Source organism: Dipodomys spectabilis, unplaced genomic scaffold (assembly GCF_019054845.1).
Source record: "Dipodomys spectabilis isolate Male_0828 unplaced genomic scaffold, ASM1905484v1 ptg000067l, whole genome shotgun sequence".
Taxonomy (NCBI): Eukaryota; Metazoa; Chordata; class Mammalia; order Rodentia; family Heteromyidae; genus Dipodomys; species Dipodomys spectabilis.
In genome coordinates, this window is record NW_024870744.1 from 5,081,871 (window position 1) to 5,101,449 (window position 19,579).

Consider the following 19,579-nt stretch of genomic DNA (forward strand, 5'->3'; position numbering starts at 1 on the left):
CACACAAGTTAATTCATAGCAGAGGCATGACTCTGAACTAGAGAGTCAGACTCTGGAGCAATCCTGGGTGCCACTTGGTGGCCCGCCCCCTCCAGAGGTAGGGGGGCATCGCCCAGCCTAGAGGGGGTTCACAAAGACTCTACCAAGGGAATAGAGTCTGTACCAGCTCCCAGGGTAAGGCCACCACCAGGCCTCACAGGACACTCAGGGAAGTGGGCACAGGGCTGGGACTGGCAGGCACAGGCTGCCCGAAGACCATCCACCCCCTGCCTCTGCAAAGAGAAGTCTATCCAACACCACGCAGACAAGCAAAGAACACATCCTGTTTTCTGAGTCTGATTGTAAGCAGTGCACATCTTGAGAGATGTGTGGATGAAAGACACCATATAAAATGCAATCAATTATGAATCACCATTACTGAATTAATCACATGTATGATTAATATGGTAATAATAATTAATGGGAGTATGGTCTGGAGATTAGAGCTCAGAACTGGCAGGGAGGAGTCCGGTGCTTCTTTTGCAGGCTCGGCAGGAGTCTCTGCCTCTGTCCTCCTAGGGGAACACTCTGGGCTTGGGGCTTGGTCTCTGTCCCCTGGCTCCTGCCTCGGCCCAAAGATGTGCAGAAACTGCTAGAATGTTCTGAGCCAGGCCATAGACTCTCCCTCTCTAGGGACAGCTGCATCTCAACTGCTTGAGGTCAAGGGGACAGAGTTTCTTGAAAAAGCCAAATCTTGGTCTGGCACAAGTGAACAGAATGAATGAGGCTAGAATGAGAATGGGGTAGGCATGGCTTTGGAGCTAGGCTTTGGTGATCTGAGAGAGCCCAGCTTATTTGATCTGTCTGTCTTTCTGTCTGTCTGTCTGTCTGTGTTAGGCTTGGTCTTTGCTCAGAAATCCCCAGAGCGCCGGACCTCATCTGCTCCTTTCTTTGCAAAGCTAGTAGATTATTTCTGCACTTGACTTTATAATTTCCTGTTACGTGTCTAACCCACGCTTCTTTCTCATTGTAAAAGAGTCAAGTCACACAAAAAGAATATATGCAATATAGCACATTGTTCTCCCATCTCTCCTGTTTATACTTTGATGTGTATCTTTATAGTCTGTCATATATAAATATATATGCACACAGATATTAAGAATATGTACGTGCATATAATTATGCACAAGTCCTTTTTCTTACCAAAAAAAAAAAGAAAAACAGGTGGAGTAGATCCCATGCATTGTTCTGCAGATGCTTTTTTGATACAAGATACTACGCACACAATTCAAATTGGAACAGTGCGGCAGAGCCAAAAACTCTACCAATGAAAATGATTAGGCGTCTGGTAAGGAGGAGCTAGCCATGATGGCGGGGACAGGGGAGGGCAAGCTTGAACACTTTTCTGTTCTTGGTGCTCAGCTTCTTTTCACTGCCTGCAAAAGGTCATTTATCAGAAAGCGCCTTAATGCAGTTTAGAAATGAACGTCCCCCAACCACCTGGTCCCTACATGGCTGGAATTCTATTTGTTCCCCAGCCTAGAAGGGAAACATCTATTGCTCCTTTGAAAGCGAAAAATGCCAGCGTCTCGTGGAAGCTGCCTCTGAGGACAGCCAACTCAGGATTGTAGCAGCAAGGAGAGGCCTCCTGGGCAAATCCCCTCACTAGGAAAATGGAGAAACTGAGGCTGAGAACAAGGGGGAAAAAAATCTCCCCAGGGCCACACAACTAGCAAAAGGCTGAGTCAAGAAAGAAAAAGCATATTATCCTGACTCCAGTTCTTCTTACCATGACTTCCAGGCTCTGAAAATGGGTAGACTGGAGGGGCTGGGAGGGAGAGGGGTGTGTGGGGGGGACAAGGTTCCTGAAGTTACTTATAGTGATGAAGATTAACTGGACGATACTAAACAGGCACACAGTACTGTCTCTAATGGGAAATATCTTTGTAACGGATCACTCAATTCTGGCAGTCATCTGGAGGGGGGGGGGAGATGAACCCCACGTCTTGTCTGCTGTATTTGGACAAACTAGAAATTAGGAGCATGCCACTCCACGCCTTGCTGGCCTTCCTGACAGCATGCAGCGCTTGGATGATGGAGCAGCAGGGCGTTTCCCGGGAATGGATGGCTCTGTCTGGGAAGACAGCAGGCCGAGGGCTGAACTGGTCATCACTCACCCCGTGCAGGGAGCCCCACACACAGCCTGCCGTTCCCTGGTGCCTGTGGGCTGAGAGTTTACACATCAGAATCTCTGAGGTCGGTTCTCTTCGGATACGTTGAGACCAGGGGAGAGAGACTGGGTCCTGGCCTGTGCCCTTACTCCTGGACTTCTCCGTGACTGGTCTCCCATGGAGAGAGATCTAAAACAAGCAGACAGACACTCCGTGGCCCTGCCAAACACACCATTGGTTTTACTTGTTTACATATTTTATGCCAGAGCCTGGGCACTGTTCCTTAGCTTTTTTGTTCAAGGCTGGTTGCTCTACCATTTGAACCACAGCTCCACTTCTGGATTTTTGCTGGTTCACTGAAGATAGGAGACTCTCAGATTTTGATGTCTGAGCTGGCTTCAAACTGCGATCCGCAGACCTCAGCCTCCTGAGTAGCTAGGATTTACAGGCGTGAGCCACCAACGCCCAGCCCGGACCCCCTCCTTGGAAAGGGGCTTGCCATTCACGTTTCACAGATGGGGAAACTGAGGCTCCAACACAATCTGTGCCGTGCCCCAAAGCCAATAAGCAAGCGAGCAGATGGCAGTGTGCCCATTTGAGAACTGGCCAGAATTTCCCTTTGTTGACCTTGGGCAAGTTCCTTATCATGGCTAAGCTTCTTCTCTAAGCTGGGAGTTTGCTAGTAGCAGTGTAGTCCCAGAGCTGGGGGAAGAGTCGGGGGACCCTACCCAGATCCCGGCCTGCAGGATGCCTGGCATAAAACAGGTGTTTAATAAATGTTATTAGTGTCATTATAACAGATGACAATCTATGGCTCTGCATCCTCTGCCTGCTTTGTTACAAAGTCTAAATGCTACTCAACAATATGACCCTATCTTTAGGTTAGGGGTGCCAAGAGCAGGGAAGGGTTAAGGTGGAGGTGAGGGGTGGAGCATGGAGGGGCTATTTCTGCCTCCCATTTCTGATACCCTCAGTGACCTTGGACCAATCTCTCTCTCTCTCTCTCTCTCTCTCTCTTTCTCTCACAACACCCCCCCCCCCAGGCCCTTTGTTCTTGATGCATCCACATAATGATGCTGGCTGCAGGAGCACTGGGTAAGAACTTACCAGAGGAGGCCGGGGCACCCAGAAAGCGCACGTGCTCCTGCGAGCGGAGGAAGCCCTCCCCTCGCCGGCCGCGGCCCGAGGCAGCCTGGCTGGAAACCTCCAGGGACTGGTGCGCCCCGGGCTGCGGAGCGCTGCCCGCCTGCCACCCCCCGCCCGCCCGCCCTGCCCAGTCCCGGCGGGACTCGCCCAGGCCCACCTCCGGGGCTGGCCCTGGCCAGGCCGAGCGCCCCTCGGCCGGGCCCCCTGCCCCTACTCTGCACTCCCAGCCGAGCCCGCTTGGCTTCGTCAAAAGCAGGGCCCATCAGGGTGGAGGCGGCGATGTGTCAGCTGGTATTCAGGCTCTGGTGGTGCGCTCGGCTCGCTGCCCCTCCCCGTCTCCCCAAATCCACCCACCCCGTTACCCACTGCCTGGGGGGCCTTCCGGGTGGCAGCTTCACAGACACACCGAGGCACACACAGACGCACACGCACCCACGAGCAGCCCGAACCCTCGGCGGTGGGGGCGGGGACGGGCTCGCCCGGCCCCTCCTCGGCCCCCGCACCCCGGGGCGCGGGCACCGGGTCGGGGCCCCGGGCTCTGGAGAGCGAAGGCGCCGCGGCCCGGCTGCGCCTGACCCGAGCCGGCTGGGAGTGCGCGGCGGGCTCGGTGCGCGGGGACCCGCGGTCCCGGGCGGGCCGGGAGGCGACGATGCGCGGGGCTGCGACCCCCGGCGCGCGGGCCCGGCGGCGCCCGCCGCCCTCGCGGGACCCCCGCGGGGGCCGCGGCCCCGCCGGGACGGCCCCGCCCGCCGCGCCCCTCCCTCCCCGGCCCCGGCGCGTCCCTGCCCGCCGCGCCCCTCCCCGGCCCAGGCGCGTCCCCGGAGCGGCGCGGAATTTCCTCCCTGCACCTTTAAGAAGCCCGCGGCCCCGCGGCGGGACGGAGCGGGAGCCGCGCGGAGGAAGTTACGCACCCGAGCAGACCGGGAGATAAAAGCCCGCCCGCGCCGGGAGTGCGGCCGAGGACTCGGCTCCGGCCCGAACTTGGGGCGGAGCGCAGGGGGCAGCGCCGCGCCCCGCCAACCGGCCGGCGCGCGCGGGGGGCGGCCGCGCAGCCCACCCGGCCGGGGCCCGCCGCGCCCGGCCCCCCCGCCCGCGACGCCCCAAAAGTTTGCACTTGTTCGCGGCGATCTGGGCGCGCGGCCCGGGCGGGCGATGCGGGCGCGGGCGGCCCCCGACCCCGGCCCGCGCCCCCCGCGGCGGCCCCGGCGACCCCCGGCCCCGGTCTGACGGCGGCGGCTGGGCTCGCGGCGCGCGCCGGCCGGAGGGCGGCGGTCGTCGGCCTCCCGGGTCTCCGGTCGCTCCGGGAGGCGGCTCCGAGCGGGGTAAGCGGGCGCCGGGCGCCCGGGAGGAGACGGGGCCGGGGCCGGGGCCGGGCGCTGCGGCTCCGCGGGGCCGCCTTCCTCTGGGAAGGGCTCGGGCGCCGCGCGACCTCGCCCGGCTCCGGGCCGGCCACTTGCGGCCGCCGGCCGGGGCTCGCGCCCGGGCAAAAGTTATTTAGTGGCGGCTGCGGCGCCGGGAGGAGGGCGGAGGGGGGCGTGGGAGCGCGCGGCCCCGCGAGGGGAGCCCGGGCCGGCGGGGGCCCCGCGCCCCGTCCTCGCCCGCCCCCCTGCGCGCCCGGGGCGGGGACGGGCCCCGCGAGGACGCCCGGGGAGGGGGGTTCGTGGAAAGTAAAAGCCCCCGGCCCTCCTCCCGCGCGCACCTGGCCCCCCGCGCGCCTCCCGCCCGGCAAGCCGGGGGCTGCGCGAGCCGCGTGGAGAACTCTCGCCGGCCCCGGCTGGAAAGTTCTGGGGCGCCGCGCGGGGGTCGGTGAGCGCAGGGGTGGGGCCGGCGGCTCGGCGCGCGGCGTCCGGCCCGGGAGCCCGAGCGGCGGCGGGAAGGCGGGAAGCGGCGCTCGGGGCCGGGGGCGGCCGCGCGGGCTGAGGGGCGGCGCGGGGCGCGCGCGGGGACCGGGGCTTCGCCCCGCGGCTCCTCACGCGCGAGGGCCGCCCGCGGGGCTCGCTGCCCGCCCGGCCTTCATTAAAGGCGCAATTATTACTTGCTCCGGCGGCGCAGCGTGCAACTTCGGGAAGGCGAAGGGAGCGGCGCCGTCGGCCCGGCCGGCCCCGGTGCGGTGCCGCCCGGCCCGAGGCGCGGGCTCCACCCCGCTCCTCAGCGCCCGCGGGCCGGGGCTGGCGCGGGCGGGGTCCCCAGCCGCCCCGTCGGGGATCCGCCCCCAGTACCCAACTTTCCGGGGCTGCCCGGCCGCCTAGAGGGCGTCACCCCGGAGCAGGGGGGGGGCGTCGGAAAGCGAGGGCGCCCCGGGCGGCGGGGGTCGCGGGGTTCCCCGGGTCCCGGCCTGGGCAGGGGACGGGGGAGCAGGAAGGTGACCCCAAGCCCCAGGGCTCCCCTCGCCCTCCTCGGCCCGCCTCCGGTCCCTCCGCACCGCCTGGCCGCGGGGGGGCAGGGGGCACCCCGGGGCGCGCCGGGACCCCGCCGAGACCCCATGCCCACCGCGGGGCCGGGGCGCCGCGCGCCGCGCCCGAGCCCGGGCAGCTCCGGGAGCCGTTAATTCAATAAGACGGGAGCATCAGAGTTCGGAAATCCTGAGGAAATGTAACGTTCTGGTTTGAACACCCTGGCTCTCGGCCCCGAGGACCCCGGGGGGGCACGGGGCTCGTTGGCGGCGTTCGTCGTTAACAGCGCAGGTGCGGGTTCTCGTTCCGGGCGGCGGACGGCGCGGGACGCAGCCTCGCCCGCCGGACCTCGCCTCCCGGGCCGCGCCGGGGCCGCCCCCGTCCCCTCCCCGCGCCCCTCTCTTCTTCCTTGCTTCCTCCTCCTTGGCAGAAAAACACTGTCATGTTCAGGCCCTGGCTCGCAACGCCCAGCCGCTGGACTTCCCTGGCGGGTTGTTGTCACCGCATCCCATTTTCCAGCAGAGCTACAAAGCCACGAACAGACCGGAGAGTTGGACTCCCCGCTGCGGCCTGGGCCTCGGGCCTCCGGCCTCCCGGATCCCCCGGTCCACCGGTCCAGCCTCCTCCTAGCCCGGGCAACCCCGTCCTGCGGACGCGGCCCCCGTCCCGGCCTTGCTCGCAGGCCGCAGCCGCCGGGAGCTCCCTACCTGTTAGGGAGCGGTCGGGAGCCGGCTGCTGGGAGGATTAATTAGGGGCATGCTGTGTTCTGGGCAGCTCTGCGCCCGGGTAGCAGCCTCCAAACCTTTGCCCGCCTGCTATTTTATTTTTACTACATTTTCCTCGGGTTGTAAAAATAGACGCTGGGCACGTTCTCTCTAGCAAGTTTTCTAGCAAGGAACACGTTGAAGGCCGGGCGGGTTCTATAACAGGTTTCTTTTTAAACAACCAGAGGTGAGATGTGAAAATGAGAGCCGGGCTGGCCTCATTCATCTGCATTAAGAGGCCCTTCATTCAGAAAGGGGGGCAGGGCGCCCCGAGGTGATCGATGCGTTCCATGCTGGGCCTGAGCAGATGGTGGTGGCTCTCCCCCTCTCCCTAGACCCGCGGGGGGTGGAGGGGGTTCTCCCTGAGCTCACCACCAGCCACAGGATGGCAGCGTCCACGCCTCTCCCCGGCTTGTCATGCCTGGCCAGGGCCATGTTTGCTTCTGGGTGGTGAATGGGGTTTCGTTCAAACCTGGACCGAAACCTTCCGGAACCTTTGGGAGAGCTGTCAGGTGAGAGTCCAGCTGCTGTGTATGGTTGTGGGTTTAAATGCTACCACCGTGGGCATAATAACCAGAATAATTAATGATACAGACTGTGTGTGTGGTGCACTGGGGCTTTGAACTCGGCCTTAGTTCTTGCTAGGCAAGAACTACCCTGGAGCCCAGGCCTCAGCTCTAGCACAGGTGTTTTAGGTGTGACTAGTTTCCTGTCTTTGCCCCACTGGCTGGCATTTTTGGCAGGATCCCATTTGGGATGATGATTTGGTTGGTGATGTACCACACACTCTACGACTCATGGATCTGCATTCATTTCATCTATTTTATCTATTAGTTTATCTATTTTGGCTTGTAAATAATGACCACAGCAATAAGCAATAATCACATTGATTCATTTTTAGACTTACTCTGCAAAATGCTGGCTTTGATCAGAAACTCTTGACAGGACAACATGTTTTCATTTCTGTGGACAAAACATTTTCATTTCTGTGGACATCTTTCCCAGGAACAGTTTTGTCTTTTCTTTTTCATTCTTCTTCTTTTTACTGTTAAAAAGAAAAAGTTAATCTAGGCATTAGTGGCTCATGCCTATAATCCTAGCTATTCAGAAGACTAAGAGCTGAAGATCAAAGCCAGCCAGGGCAAGAAAGAGACTCTTATCTCCAGTTAACTACCAAAAAAAAAACTGGAAGTGGAGCTGTAGTTCAAGTGGTAGTGAACTAGCCTTGAGAAAAAAGAAAATGCTCAGGGACACCACCTAGGCCCCAAGTTCAAGCCCCATGACATTCATCCCCCCCCCAAAAAAAAAACAACTACCCACATTAAATGACTTGCAGGTTATGCCTGCAATCAGCAGTGCTCGGGGCTGGCTCCCAGGAGCCTGCCTTGGTAGTCTGCGCCTGTGGCCTGGGCTCCATTCACCTGTGCTCTCACCAGTTGCTTTAGCAACTCTGAAGTTTGGACTTGAGCCTGATGTTTCCATGTAACCATTAAACCTTGACTCCTGGGGATGTTTTAGAAAGTTCCTGACCTTAGAGCAAGGGCCTTTCTTTCGAATTAACACCTTGTCAATCAGGAGGAGGCAACGCGCTTTTAATAACGCATCTGATTTCCAAATGCACAACACTGATATTAATAAAAATAACCCAGGTTTCTCCGGAGACCTTGCTAATGCAGCCTCTTTATTTATTTTATTTTTTGCACATTTTGCCAGAGAGCTTTTGTTCTTATACATCTCTAATCTTCCTCCTTTTGATTTGTTGCAGGTGTTGTTGCTAATGAGCGCTCTCTTTTTTCTTTCTCTCCCACCCTCCTCTCTCTCTCCCCCCCCCACCTCTTATAATGAAAGTCAAGTGAGATCCAGTACCCAGATGGATGGGAAGCTGGCATCTCAGAAACTTCCTAACAAGTTGCTGATGATCGCCAGCCAGGGTCAGCTGCCCCATGATCGCCTGTCTCCCCCCAAGCAGAGCCAAATAACCTCCCCAGTTAAACACAGTGGCTTTTTTTCCTCCTTTTTATTTGCAGTCACATCAAACTATTGTCACTTGTGACCCATATGAAAAGAAATCTCTTTTATTGGTCTGAGATCCCAAGCCTGGTCCCCAAAGAGAGAACATGTTCCTAAGTACCCTGGTCACTGACTGATTTTATTTTATCTTTGCAGTGCAGGCCGGAGGGGCTGTCGAACACTTGTGTTGAGCACATCACGCGAGGGCCCTTTAAAGATCTGGATTGATCAGAAGGACAAAAATTAAAAGCAATCTGATCCGGCCCCACGCCGGATCCCTGTGGATTTGCTCCTTGTCCCGTATCCCGTTTCCCTCCACAGTCACAATCTGAGCGTCGGCTCGATCTGATCAGCTTCACCTCCGGGGGAGGTGGACTGCCAAGGTTAAGAGGACAAAAAGTTACAGGCAACTTTTTGATCTGCCCATCAGCAATCTGAGAAACGCTGGCTCTGTGTTTTCTGTATCAGCTGTTTGGAAAACACACACACACGCACAAGTTGCTCACTGCAGACCTGCAGTCTTGAGTCTCTGGGACATCCCAGCTACCATTGCCTGGTAGATGTGGCGCTTCCATGCTGAGGCCTCGAGTCCCCCCTGACCCCGCCGCTCCCTGTCCAGGTCCTCTTTGGGCCACACCCCTGTGGACTGGGCAGCCATGCTGCACCTGCTGATCTTTCTTCTGCACTGCCTCCTGCTGGCCTCTGGGGACTACAACATCTGCAAATCCTGGGTGACCACAGATGAAGGCCCAACCTGGGAATTCTATGCCTGCCAGCCCAAGGTGATGCGGCTGAAGGACTACGTCAAAGTGAAGGTGGAGCCCCCCGGCATCACCTGCGGAGACCCTCCTGAGAGGTTCTGCTCCCATGTGAGTCCCCAGCTGCCGCTGCTCAGGCCCAGGGAAGGAGGGGGTTGGGGTAAGACATGGGCATGTGTGAACAGACTGGAGAACCACATGCAAGGCTCAGACGGGGACCCAGTCTTTGTGCCACCTTGCAAATGGGCCAAAGGTGGGCAGCCTGAGGGAGTCACGTGACACTGTGTATGGGGGCCAGGGGCTCAAGGTACATTTAAAGTATTCAAAACAGGGTAGGGTGCAGAGCAAGTATGGACTAAGAGTCTGATTGCTTTTGTCGTTTCGCTACTGCAGATGGGGAAACTGAGGCAGCAGGCATGAAAGCCTCTGGCCCAGGGCACCCAGCACAAAGCAGAGAAGCTATAGGATTTGTGCTTACTATCAGGCCCCAAAGTCCCCTGGCTGGGACAGCTGAGCCGGTAGAGGCTGGCAGAGCAGCCAGGCTGCGGGAGCGGGCAGCCAGGGCTCAGCCTCAGCCTCTATACAAGTGGCTGGTGCCACTGAGTGTCCTTGGGTTGCTGCCAGGCAGGGCCACCCTGGTGTCACCACCCTGGAGTCACCACCCAGGCTCCCGAGGATGTCTGAGTCCCGTGGGGTGGTTTCAGTCACAGCGCCGAGAAGCCAGCCTGGGAGGGTAGCTTCCCACTTGGGCTTGTCAGTGGATGAGACTGTCATTGTGGGTGGTGGCTGGACCATGGCCAGCTGAGAGAGGAGAGAGAGAGGAGGGAGGGGGAGGAGAGGAGGGAGGAGAGGAGGGAGGAGGCGGCGGCAGGGCCGGGAGCCAGGGCTGCGTAAATCTCTAGCTATCTCTGCATTGGAAGTGGAGGGTCACACGCTGGCTCCGGTTGGACAAGGAGGCCAGGCCCCAGACGCCAGGGGAGCCCGGTTCTGAGCCCCCATCTTAGCCCGTGTGTGCAGACTGCTCCACACAGTCGGCCTCCAGTGCTAGTGTCTCAACGGTATTTTTTTTTCTCTTAAATATTCATCATTCTCCTAATGTGCCCAGGCTGGGGGTGAGTGCTAACTCCTTGAACCAGCTTGCAGGAGGGTGCTGAGGAGCGGAACTAACCAGCACATGAGGCCCTCTCCTGGCCAAAGCTGGGCTCTGGGCACACTTCGCCCTAGACACCCCAAAACACCTCTCCCCCCCGCCAGTGGCTGATGCCAGCTGCGGTCTGGGGTCTGGGAGAAGCCCCTCTTCCTCCCCGTTCTCCCTCTCTGGAAGCTGGGTGAGGAAGGCAGGCAGGGAGCGGTGCTGTTGTGGGGTGGCTGAGCCTCGGTGTGCTGACACCTGTTTGATGGATGTAAATCCTTGCTGACAGGCTGCCGTGGGCTCTGTGTTAGTCACGGAGGATGGGTGCTGCCCTGGCTGGCCGGCAGGGTCAGGGGATTTGGTCTGGATTTCAGCCCTGACACTGCCTGACTCCTCTGAGCCCAAGTGTGGCTCATCTCATCACCCAGTCTGGGTCTGATCCCTTCTTGGGATCATGAAAAGGTCGCCTTCATCCTGCCAAGGTCACTGGACGTGGAGGGCACGTCAGGAGCTGACCTGTGACCAGGCCAGGACTGACCCCCTCGGGGGCAAGGGCTCCCCTCTCTGAGCCCCAATGTCTTAGTCTGGCAAAATAGCACATACTGTAGGAGGGTGCAGCCAGCCCAGGGGGCCCTGGTATCCATTGGCACACAGGTATTCAATATGTACTGTTGGTGGTAGTGGTGGTGGTGGTGGTGTTGGTGGTGGTGGTGGTGGTGGTGGTGGTGGTGGTGGTGGTGGTGATGATGATGATGATGATGATGGGGCACTGCTGCTGGTTTTCAAGCTTTTCTCATTCCTCAAAGTTCTTGGCCTCTCCCCAGCCTAGAAGACCCTGCACCCCACATTTCTAGCCTCTAGGCAGCTGCCATGGATGGGCACAAAGGGGATTTAAACTCCAGCCAGAGCAGAGGCGGCCCACCAGCCAGCAGGGGTGCACTAGTGGCAGACCACCCACTGTCCTTTAGCTCTGCGCTGGCCAGGGTCACTGCTTACACACCCTCCGTGGACAGCACTCAGCCGGTCGGAGTGGGAACCTCAGGAGGACCAGAGGGTCCCCCACTTCAGATCCGAGGTGTGGACCTCTCCCCCAGGCCTCCTGTCCTTGGACAAGGCCACCTGAGAGCCTTCCAGCCTGGCGAGGAGGGGAAGGGGGGAGGGGGACGAGAGACAAGATAAATGAATAAATAAAAACCCACTGGCTCTAAATGCACAAGGAGAATTAATAGGGATGAGCTCTCAGCCGAGGATTCTTGGGCAAGGGCAAAATTTCAATGAGAACTGCAGAGGGGGGTGCCCTCCTTCCCCCCCCACCGGAGGACTGTGCCCTGGGGCCAGGAGGAGGCCTTGGGGCCTCGGAGATGGAAGGGCAGGGGGCCAAGGCTTCTCAATTCCCAGGACCCCTTGGGGTTAGAGAGGGCATGGAGGGGTGGGGGGGCAGCAACAAAACAGAGCCTGAGCCCTGTGAATAGGACCTGGCCACTTGAGGGTCAGGAGAGGGCTGGCAGGCCAGGAGCCAGACGTGGCCCCCAGTCCGGGCAGCCGGCACCTCTGGTCTGCAGTGCAGACCCCAGGCCCGGCCCCGCCCCTGCCCCAGGCCACACCCCTGCCTGTCCAGCCCCTGGCTCCAGGGATGCCTGGTGGTGCTGGGGAAGGAGGCTGACATTTCCTCAGTGTCTTCTCAGCAGAGGGGGAAGCAGACAGCGTGGCTGCAGGGTCCTGGGGTGAGGTTCTCAGGCACAAGGGGTCCCTCTAAGGCCTAACAGGGACACTGACTGGTGCACCTACCTTCCCCCCTTCCTGGGGAAAGGAAATGGGTCTCCAAAGCTGAAGGTCAGCCAGGCCCAGGCCCGTGGCTCATGCCTGCCATCCTCGCTCCTCAGGAGGCTGAGATCTGAGGATCGCACTTTGAAGCCAACCTGGGCAGCAAAATCCCCAAGACTTTTTATCTCCACTTAACCCATCAAAAGCCAGAAGTGACTCAAGTGGTCGAATGCCAGCCTTGAACAGAAGAGCCAAGCGAGAGCGCAAGTCCCTGAGTTCACACTCTAATAGCCACATAGACACACAGCAAACAAACAAAAACCAAGAACCAATGCAGCCTGCAGGCGCTCGAGCCCAGTGTGAGTGTGTTTTAGCTGAGGCCCGATGGCCACCACCCGTCTTCATCTTTCCACTTGGAAACAGAAGAATGTTAACTTTTTCTTTAGCAGGTCTCCAGAGAGAGATAACTGTAGACTCCCTTGCTGTGTGTGGGGCTTCCAGTGTAAGACAACCCTCTCTGAGCCTTATTTCCCCAAGTTGGGGCGATGAACGGAATGTGCTCGGCAGACGATGCTTGGTACACAGTCGCGGCTAGGGTCACGCTGGTTATTTGTACCAGTTCCGTGAGTTCAGACTCCAGCCTCCCCTGGGAGGTGAGCTCCTCCAGGGCCTCACTCTGGGCTCACTCGATGCCCAGTGAGTCTTGATTGAATCAATAGATGAATAGGAGAAAGAGGGGCGCCATCTGGGAAGGCTTCTTGGAAGACGCGTGGGGGGCGGAGGATGAGTGCTGATTGAAGAAGCATGAGGAGCTCTCGCGGCTCCCCCGCTGCAGCCCCTGTTCCATAGGTTCTGTCCCGAGACAAAGCCAGGGGTTTGCACAGCCCTGTCCTTAAGTCACTCACGAGAGGCTGGGAGTCTGTGCCGTCATCCTCGTGACTGACCCTGGCTCTGTGGAAGCGCCCAAGGCAGAGCCCAGCTGGCAGGAGAAGAGATCCGTCAGGTGCCACCTTGTGGCACGGTGGGGCCTGCTGACCCGGGGGATGCAGGCCATGAGATGGGAGGGGCTCCCGCCCTGCCCCCCACCCGCTCCCCCATCCTGCTTTTCTCATGAGAGTCCCTTTGGGTCCAGATGTCTGGTGGAAGGCAGAGCCATGCAGCAGACAAGCCCAGAAGGGTTTTCCTCAAGATTCTGGACCTTTCTGGAAGCTTCTCCAGCTTCCTCTCAGACTTTTCCAGTCATTTCCTTTTGTTCCTATCGGCTGTTTGGATTGCAGGCTGGCTCCGGCGGGGGATGGGCACCTCCGTGCTGGGTGTGGGGACAGCCAAGGGGGCTCCCGCCCCTCCTGCCTTGTGGGACTTGGGGTAAGCCTTGCTCCCTGCTCTGAGCCTCAGAGTTTGCATCAGGAAATGGGTGGCATTTGGGTGAGCTGAGGAAATTTCAGACAAAAGCCCTTGTCTGGGGCACTGCCACTAAATGAATTCACAGAAAAAAGAGGGTTTGTACTTTTCTGAATCTAGAATTTAGCTTGAGGGACAAAAGGAGTACACATAGAAAATATTAGACAGGGCCGGGCACCAGTGGCTCACACCTGTAATCCTAGCTACTCAGGAGGCTGAGATCTGGAGGATGGTGGGTTCAAGGCCAGCCTGAGTGAAATTCCGTCTCCAGTTGATCCGCAAAAAGCTGGGCTAGAAGCATGGCTGAAGTGGTAGAGCACCAAGGGAGTGAGCAAACAAGCTAAGCAAGTCCACAAAGTAAATAAATAAATAATAGATGCCCCAGAATAGGGCTGAGGGGTGGAATTCAGAAGTTGGGGTCTGGGAGGTTCAGAGGAGCGAAGGTGTGGGCAGAAAGCTCAGTGCAGACACAGTCAGGCATGGGGAGAAGAGGAGGGGCAGAGTGCAGGGCCCACCTGCCTCTATCCTGGCTGAGGCACCTGTCACCCCCAAGGACGCCCAGCAGCTTCCTGGAGGGGGGGGCGGGGAGGGGCAGCAGAGGACACACACACAGCTCTGCTCAGCGGGGGTTGCCGGCTCTGGTTTGTTTTTCAGCTGTGGTAAGATTTTCTTAAATATATGAAAATGTCTTTCTAATTCTCTGAGCAGAGCCAAGTGCGGGCGGGGGCGGGTGGGGCAGAAGGGATGTTGGACGGGAGCCCGAGCTGCAGGCCTGGCAGAGGGAACCCCAGGCCGGGCCCCTGAGCTGCAGGCTCCCCAAATGTTCGACCACGGTGCTCACTCAGTTAACTCTATGTGTGTGTGTGCGTGTGTGTGTGTGTGTGTGTGTGTGTGTGTGTGTGTGTGTGTGTGTGTGTCTAGATAGATCCTAAGAGCCTGAGGTAACACGCAGAACTGGAGGCTGGTTTGAATGGAGGCTGCCAGTGTGGGCCCCGCCCTGTCCCTGCCCTGAGCACTGTTTACAAGATTTTATTTTCATTTGCAATCCAGGTCAAGGTGACATCACTTAAAATTAACCCCTTCAATTTTTTGTTTAGTATAGTTGGGCGCTAGTGGTTCAGGCCTGTAGTCCTAGCTACTCAGGAGGCTGAGATCTGAGGATCGTGATTAGAAGCCAGCCCAGGCAGGAATATCTGTGAGACTCTTATCTCCAGTGAACCAGCAGAAAGCTGGCAGCGGAGCTGTGGCTCAAGTGGTAGAGCACCAACCAGGCAAGAGTGCAAGGCCCTGAGTTCAAGCCCCATTACTGGCACAATGCAAAACAGAAAAAGAAGAAATATAGTATAATGAAATAAACATCAGATTTCCCTTTTTAACCATTTAAAACAGTTCAAGGGCATTTCACACATTCATCACATTGTACGACAATCCCCTTTGTCTCCTCTTAACACCCTTCCTCACCCCATAAAGAAACCCCGTACCAACTAAGCACCGTCCCCTGTCAGCCTCCCAGGCCTTATAATTACTCCTCAACTTCCTGTCTATTACCCACTCTGGACATTTCATGTAAATGGAGCGTCTAGAGTGTGGGGGGGGGGGTAGTTTCTCCTCTTAACTTGCATTTCTCCCATGAGCAGCTCCTCCTGTGCCCATTGGCCACGGAGCCGGGTCTTTGGCCCATCATGCACTTGGGCTGTCCTCTTGTTGAGCTGCATGTGTTCTTTACATATTCCAGATCTTACTCATCTATTTGAAGGTATTTCCTCCATTCTGTGGGTTGCCTTTCCGCTCCATGGATTGCATCCTTTGATGCACAGTATTTTAGTTTTAATGAAGTCCGGGTTGACTACTGCTCCCTTTCTCCTCAGACTTCCAGAGTTACGGTTCTTCTGCACAGGTCTCTGATTCATGCAGAGCTGATTTCCATGTATGGTGTGAGCCAAGGGTCCACACGTTCTCCATATGGCCTGTGGGCGTCTGAGGCCCCAGGGGCAGCACCCCGGGGGCATCATGGGAGGAGGGGGGACGCATTTCTTGATGATGAGCTCTCTTCCCCCATCCTGCACTCCTGCCCCTGGTGTCCTTGTTGAAAATCACTTGACCATGAATAAGGAGTTTGCTCTGGGTTCTCAGCTCTCCCCCAGGGAAGCCGGAGCTGTCTGTGCAGTGCACCACCAACTGTCCCAAATACCCTCCTGCAGAGACCACACCTACCCTGCATACCCATTTTACAGAAGAGGAAACTGAGGCTCCAGTGCCGAGGGGCCATCGAGGCTCAGGCTTGGGTCTCAGGCGTGTGGCAGGTGTGCCACAGTGAGGCCTGAGTAGGAGGAAGCCTGTGTGCACACATGCATAACCCCCCCCTCCCCCACACACACACCTGCTTCTCCTTTCCCTAACCTGGGCTTCCGCCGGGATGTTGACTTCTGTTCTCAGAGGCAGCTCATCAGAGGGGAGCTGTGGCTTCCTTTGCTCTGCAGCCATGTTTTCTGCTCCTTTCCTCCTCGCTCAGCTGGGCACAGGCATCCACACCTCGCTCCCCACATACAGTAGGTGCTAAATAAATGCTCCATCTTAAATAGCACCAGCTTAGGAGGAGTCTTAAGGATTGTATAGCTAAGTCTACCATGGTGGCTCCAACAGCTCAGGTGGGGCATGGGCCCCTGGAACCTGGCTGCTGCCGACCTCTGACCCCACTCCTAGCCCCTCCCCCAGGGACTCCTAGGCTCCTGATGGAGTCCAAGTCCCTCATTTCCTTTGGGGAAACTGAGGCCCACAGTACCTAGCAGGAGGACAGAGGACCTAAGGCGGCTTCACCCCGGCCATGGGCTCCCCACGCAGCAGTGGGGGCTGGTGGTGTTACCAGTGCACGCTGGCCCCGCTCACCAGAGGCTGCACTGGGGAAAAAAAAAGGAAGGTCAGGTGCAGTGGCTCATGCCTATAATCCTCCCTACTCAGGAGACTGAGATCTGAGGGCCAAGGTGCACAGGCAGCCCACACAAGAAAGTCCTTGAGACCTTATCTCCACTTAGCCACCAAAAACCCAGAAGTAGAGCTGTGGACCAAGTGGTAAAGCGCCAGCCATGAGTGGAAATTCACTTCTTTAAAAAATTATTGGGTAGGGGCTGGGAAGGTGGCTCAGTGGTAGAGCGCTTGCCTTGCATGCATGAGGCTCTGGGTTCGATTCCTCAGCACCACATAAGCAAAAAGAAAAAAGCTGGAAGTGGTGCTGTGGCTCAAGTGGTAGAGCGCTAGCCTTGAGCTGAAGAGCTGAGGGACAGCGCCCAGGCCCAGAGTTCAGGCCCCATGACCAGACCCAAAAAAGAAAATGGTTGTGTATCTGTACAGAGAGGTTACAATTCCGTACATTGGGTGGAAATTCGGGGGGGGGGGGGGTCCCGCAGGCGTGGCGCGCTGACGCGTGGGTTTGGCCAGTGTGGGTGTGCTCTCACGGGTCACCACACACACTGCTCTGAGCTGGCCCTTGCCAGCGGGGGTGGGGGGACCGGGCGACCCCAGGCGGCCCTCTGCCAGCCGTGCTGTGTCTCCCCCGTGGACGGGTCCAGAGATGTCAGGCAGGGGCATGGCAAGGTGGCGGGAACATCGGCCATCACGGACCTGTCAGGGCTCACGGTTGGGGCTGCCCAGGAGTTCCCTGCAGTTGGAGCTGGGGGGCGGTGTCACGCCCCCCTTTACCATGTACTGGTATTCATATGTTTGGGCAGGACTGAGATTTGAACTCAGAGCCTTGGGCTTCCCAGGCCAGTGCTCTACCCCTTGAGCCACATCTCCAGCCCCTTTGGCACTGGTTATTTTTTGTTTTTGTTTTTGCTGGTCCTGGGGCTTGAACTCTGGGCCTGGGCACCACCCCTCAGCCCAAGGCTAGCACTCTACCACGTGAGCCACAGCACCACTTCCAGCTTTTTCTGCTGATGTGGTGCTGAGAAATCAATCCCAGGGCCTCAAGCATTCAAGGCAAGCGCTCTACCACTGAGCCACCTTCCCAGCCCGGCACTGGTTATTTTTGGCACAGGTTCTGGTGTGATGCGCAGGCCAGCGGGGGCTGCGATCCTCCTATTTATGCCTCCCCACATCACTGGGGCTGACCCACCACTGCACCCAGCCACCGGCCGACACGGAGCCTCCTGAACTATGAGGTCTGGGCTGGCCTCAAACCATGATCCTCTCCATTTCCGCCTCCCAAGTAGTATTGGCTTGAGCTACTGTACCTAGCTGTGAAACACATTTAGTATGCATATCTTTACAGGACTGAGATAAGCAACCCTAGAGTCCAGAAGAGGAAAGAAGGCTCGGAGGGCTGAGGATTCTTGGTCAAGGCTGCACAGCCAAGCGGGACTTGAAGGCCGCTGTTGTGTAGCAGGTGTCTGAGCAGCGGTCCGGTCAGTCACAGGTGGCCTCCAAGGGGTCTGTCTGGTAGGAGGGTTGGAATTGACCTCCCTTTGTATATGGAGCCCTTCAGATGTCAGACTGGAAAGCTCTAGAATGTAAGCTCTGGCACTCCCCCGCCCCCCTCGCCACACACACACGGTTTACCTACTGCCCTTTGGGGACCGCTTGGCCTCCCCAGCCCTCCTCCCTCTCCCTCCAGCTACCCAGTCATTTGTCGAGTTGACGCTAAGTGCCGGCCAGGGAAATAAGAGGAAATGAACCCGGCTTGGCCCCTCGGCCACAGCTGAGACCTGCCATGGGGTCGGAGGTGAAGAGGAGGCCGGGAAGGCCTCGCTGCGGGACCCCGAGAGCTCCCACTGGTGTGCTGCCGGTGGCCCGGGGCCAGCAGCTGTGTAGGTGTATCGCCCGGCCTTGAGCGACAGCTGGACGGCAGGCGGCAGGCTGAGCCGCTCCTGGGGGCTTTTCCCCTCCCGGCCTGCTAAGTAAGGGAGTTCTGAGCGTCTGCGTTCCTGACGCTCCGCATGGAAGGAGAGAAAGAAAGAAAAATGGGGGAGAAGCCGTGTTCTCCCAGGCAGCCAGGAAGACCAGGGAGCGTGAGGACGGCAGGCCAACTCCTATCTCAGCAGCAACACCCCAGAGCAGAGGCCCCTGGTTTTCAAGGGTCTCAGAACCCTTTGAGAACCCATGGGACTTCCTAGAATAACACCCCTGCATACACACACACCAAGATTGCAAAGAGGTGTGAACCTTTCCTAGCCATCACCCAGGCCCCTGGGAGCCCCTGTGGCTGACGCCCCACCGAACCGAGCCCTGCCTCCAACGCACTGCCCCAGCCACGTCTGCTGGGCAGAGCATTCACTGGCATCATTGACAGCCCAATGTGCTGGCCAGCACCCTCACCACCCACAGAAGACACATGCTGAAGTTTGTTCATTTGTTTGTTTTGGATCAGTGCTAGAACTTGAACTCAGGGCCTGGGCGCTCTCCCTTAGTATTCTTGCCCAAGGTTGGCATGCTACCCTTTGAGCTACAGCTCCATTTCTGTGTGTGTGTGTGTGTGTGTTTTGTGTGTGTTTAGTGTGTTTAACTAGAAATGAGGGTGTCTTAGGTTTCTCTGCTCAGGCTGGCTTCCAACCTCCATCTTCAAATCTCAGCCTCCTGAGTTGCTAGGATTATAGGTGTGAGCCACTGGCTCTCAGTTGGTCAAGTTTATTTAGATACTGATTTTGAATGGGAGACTCAGAGGTTATGCTGCTTACCCAGGGTCACACAGTGTTCAAGTAGAGAATCTTGGGCTTAAACCCAGCACCAGGGCTCCTCACTGGGCGGCAGAGCTGATGCGAGGTGCTGTGAACATCTCAGAAAGCTTCTGATAGAGCTGGCCGTCATCTGTGTGTGCACTTGCGTGTACATGTGTGCATGTGCGTGTGCGGCCCTGTGTGCTGGCGGGTGCCTTTGCTGTTGTCTGGGGAGACGTGCCCCTGCCCTTTGAGTCAGGATGGAGTCTGCTAATCTGCTTGTCTGGTAATTCGCTTACGTGCTGTCTGTCTGGAAGCAGCCGGCTTTGCCTGGAGGAACTTGATCTGTCTTTGCTGGGGGCGGGTGGAGGGGGCCACACCAGCGATGGACAGTAATAAACCTAAAAATAGAG

General features: G+C 57.9%; 1 protein-coding gene across 4 annotated transcripts in view; it reads left to right on the top strand.

Annotated features, from left to right (window-relative positions):
- Positions 1-4,551: 4,551 nt before the first annotated feature.
- Ntng2 (netrin G2) overlaps positions 4,552-19,579 on the top strand; it is a 49,991-nt gene continuing 34,963 nt past the window's right edge. For 2 of the 4 annotated variants that reach the window (XM_042681201.1, XM_042681203.1), the window contains exons 1-2: positions 4,554-4,618; positions 8,481-9,332. In XM_042681201.1, coding sequence (XP_042537135.1) covers positions 9,120-9,332 — 213 coding nt within the window. In that variant the 5' untranslated portion in view covers positions 4,554-4,618; positions 8,481-9,119. Of the gene's footprint in view, positions 4,619-8,480; positions 9,333-19,579 lie in introns of all 4 variants that reach the window. The other 2 variants (XM_042681202.1, XM_042681204.1) reach the window with 2 other exon arrangements.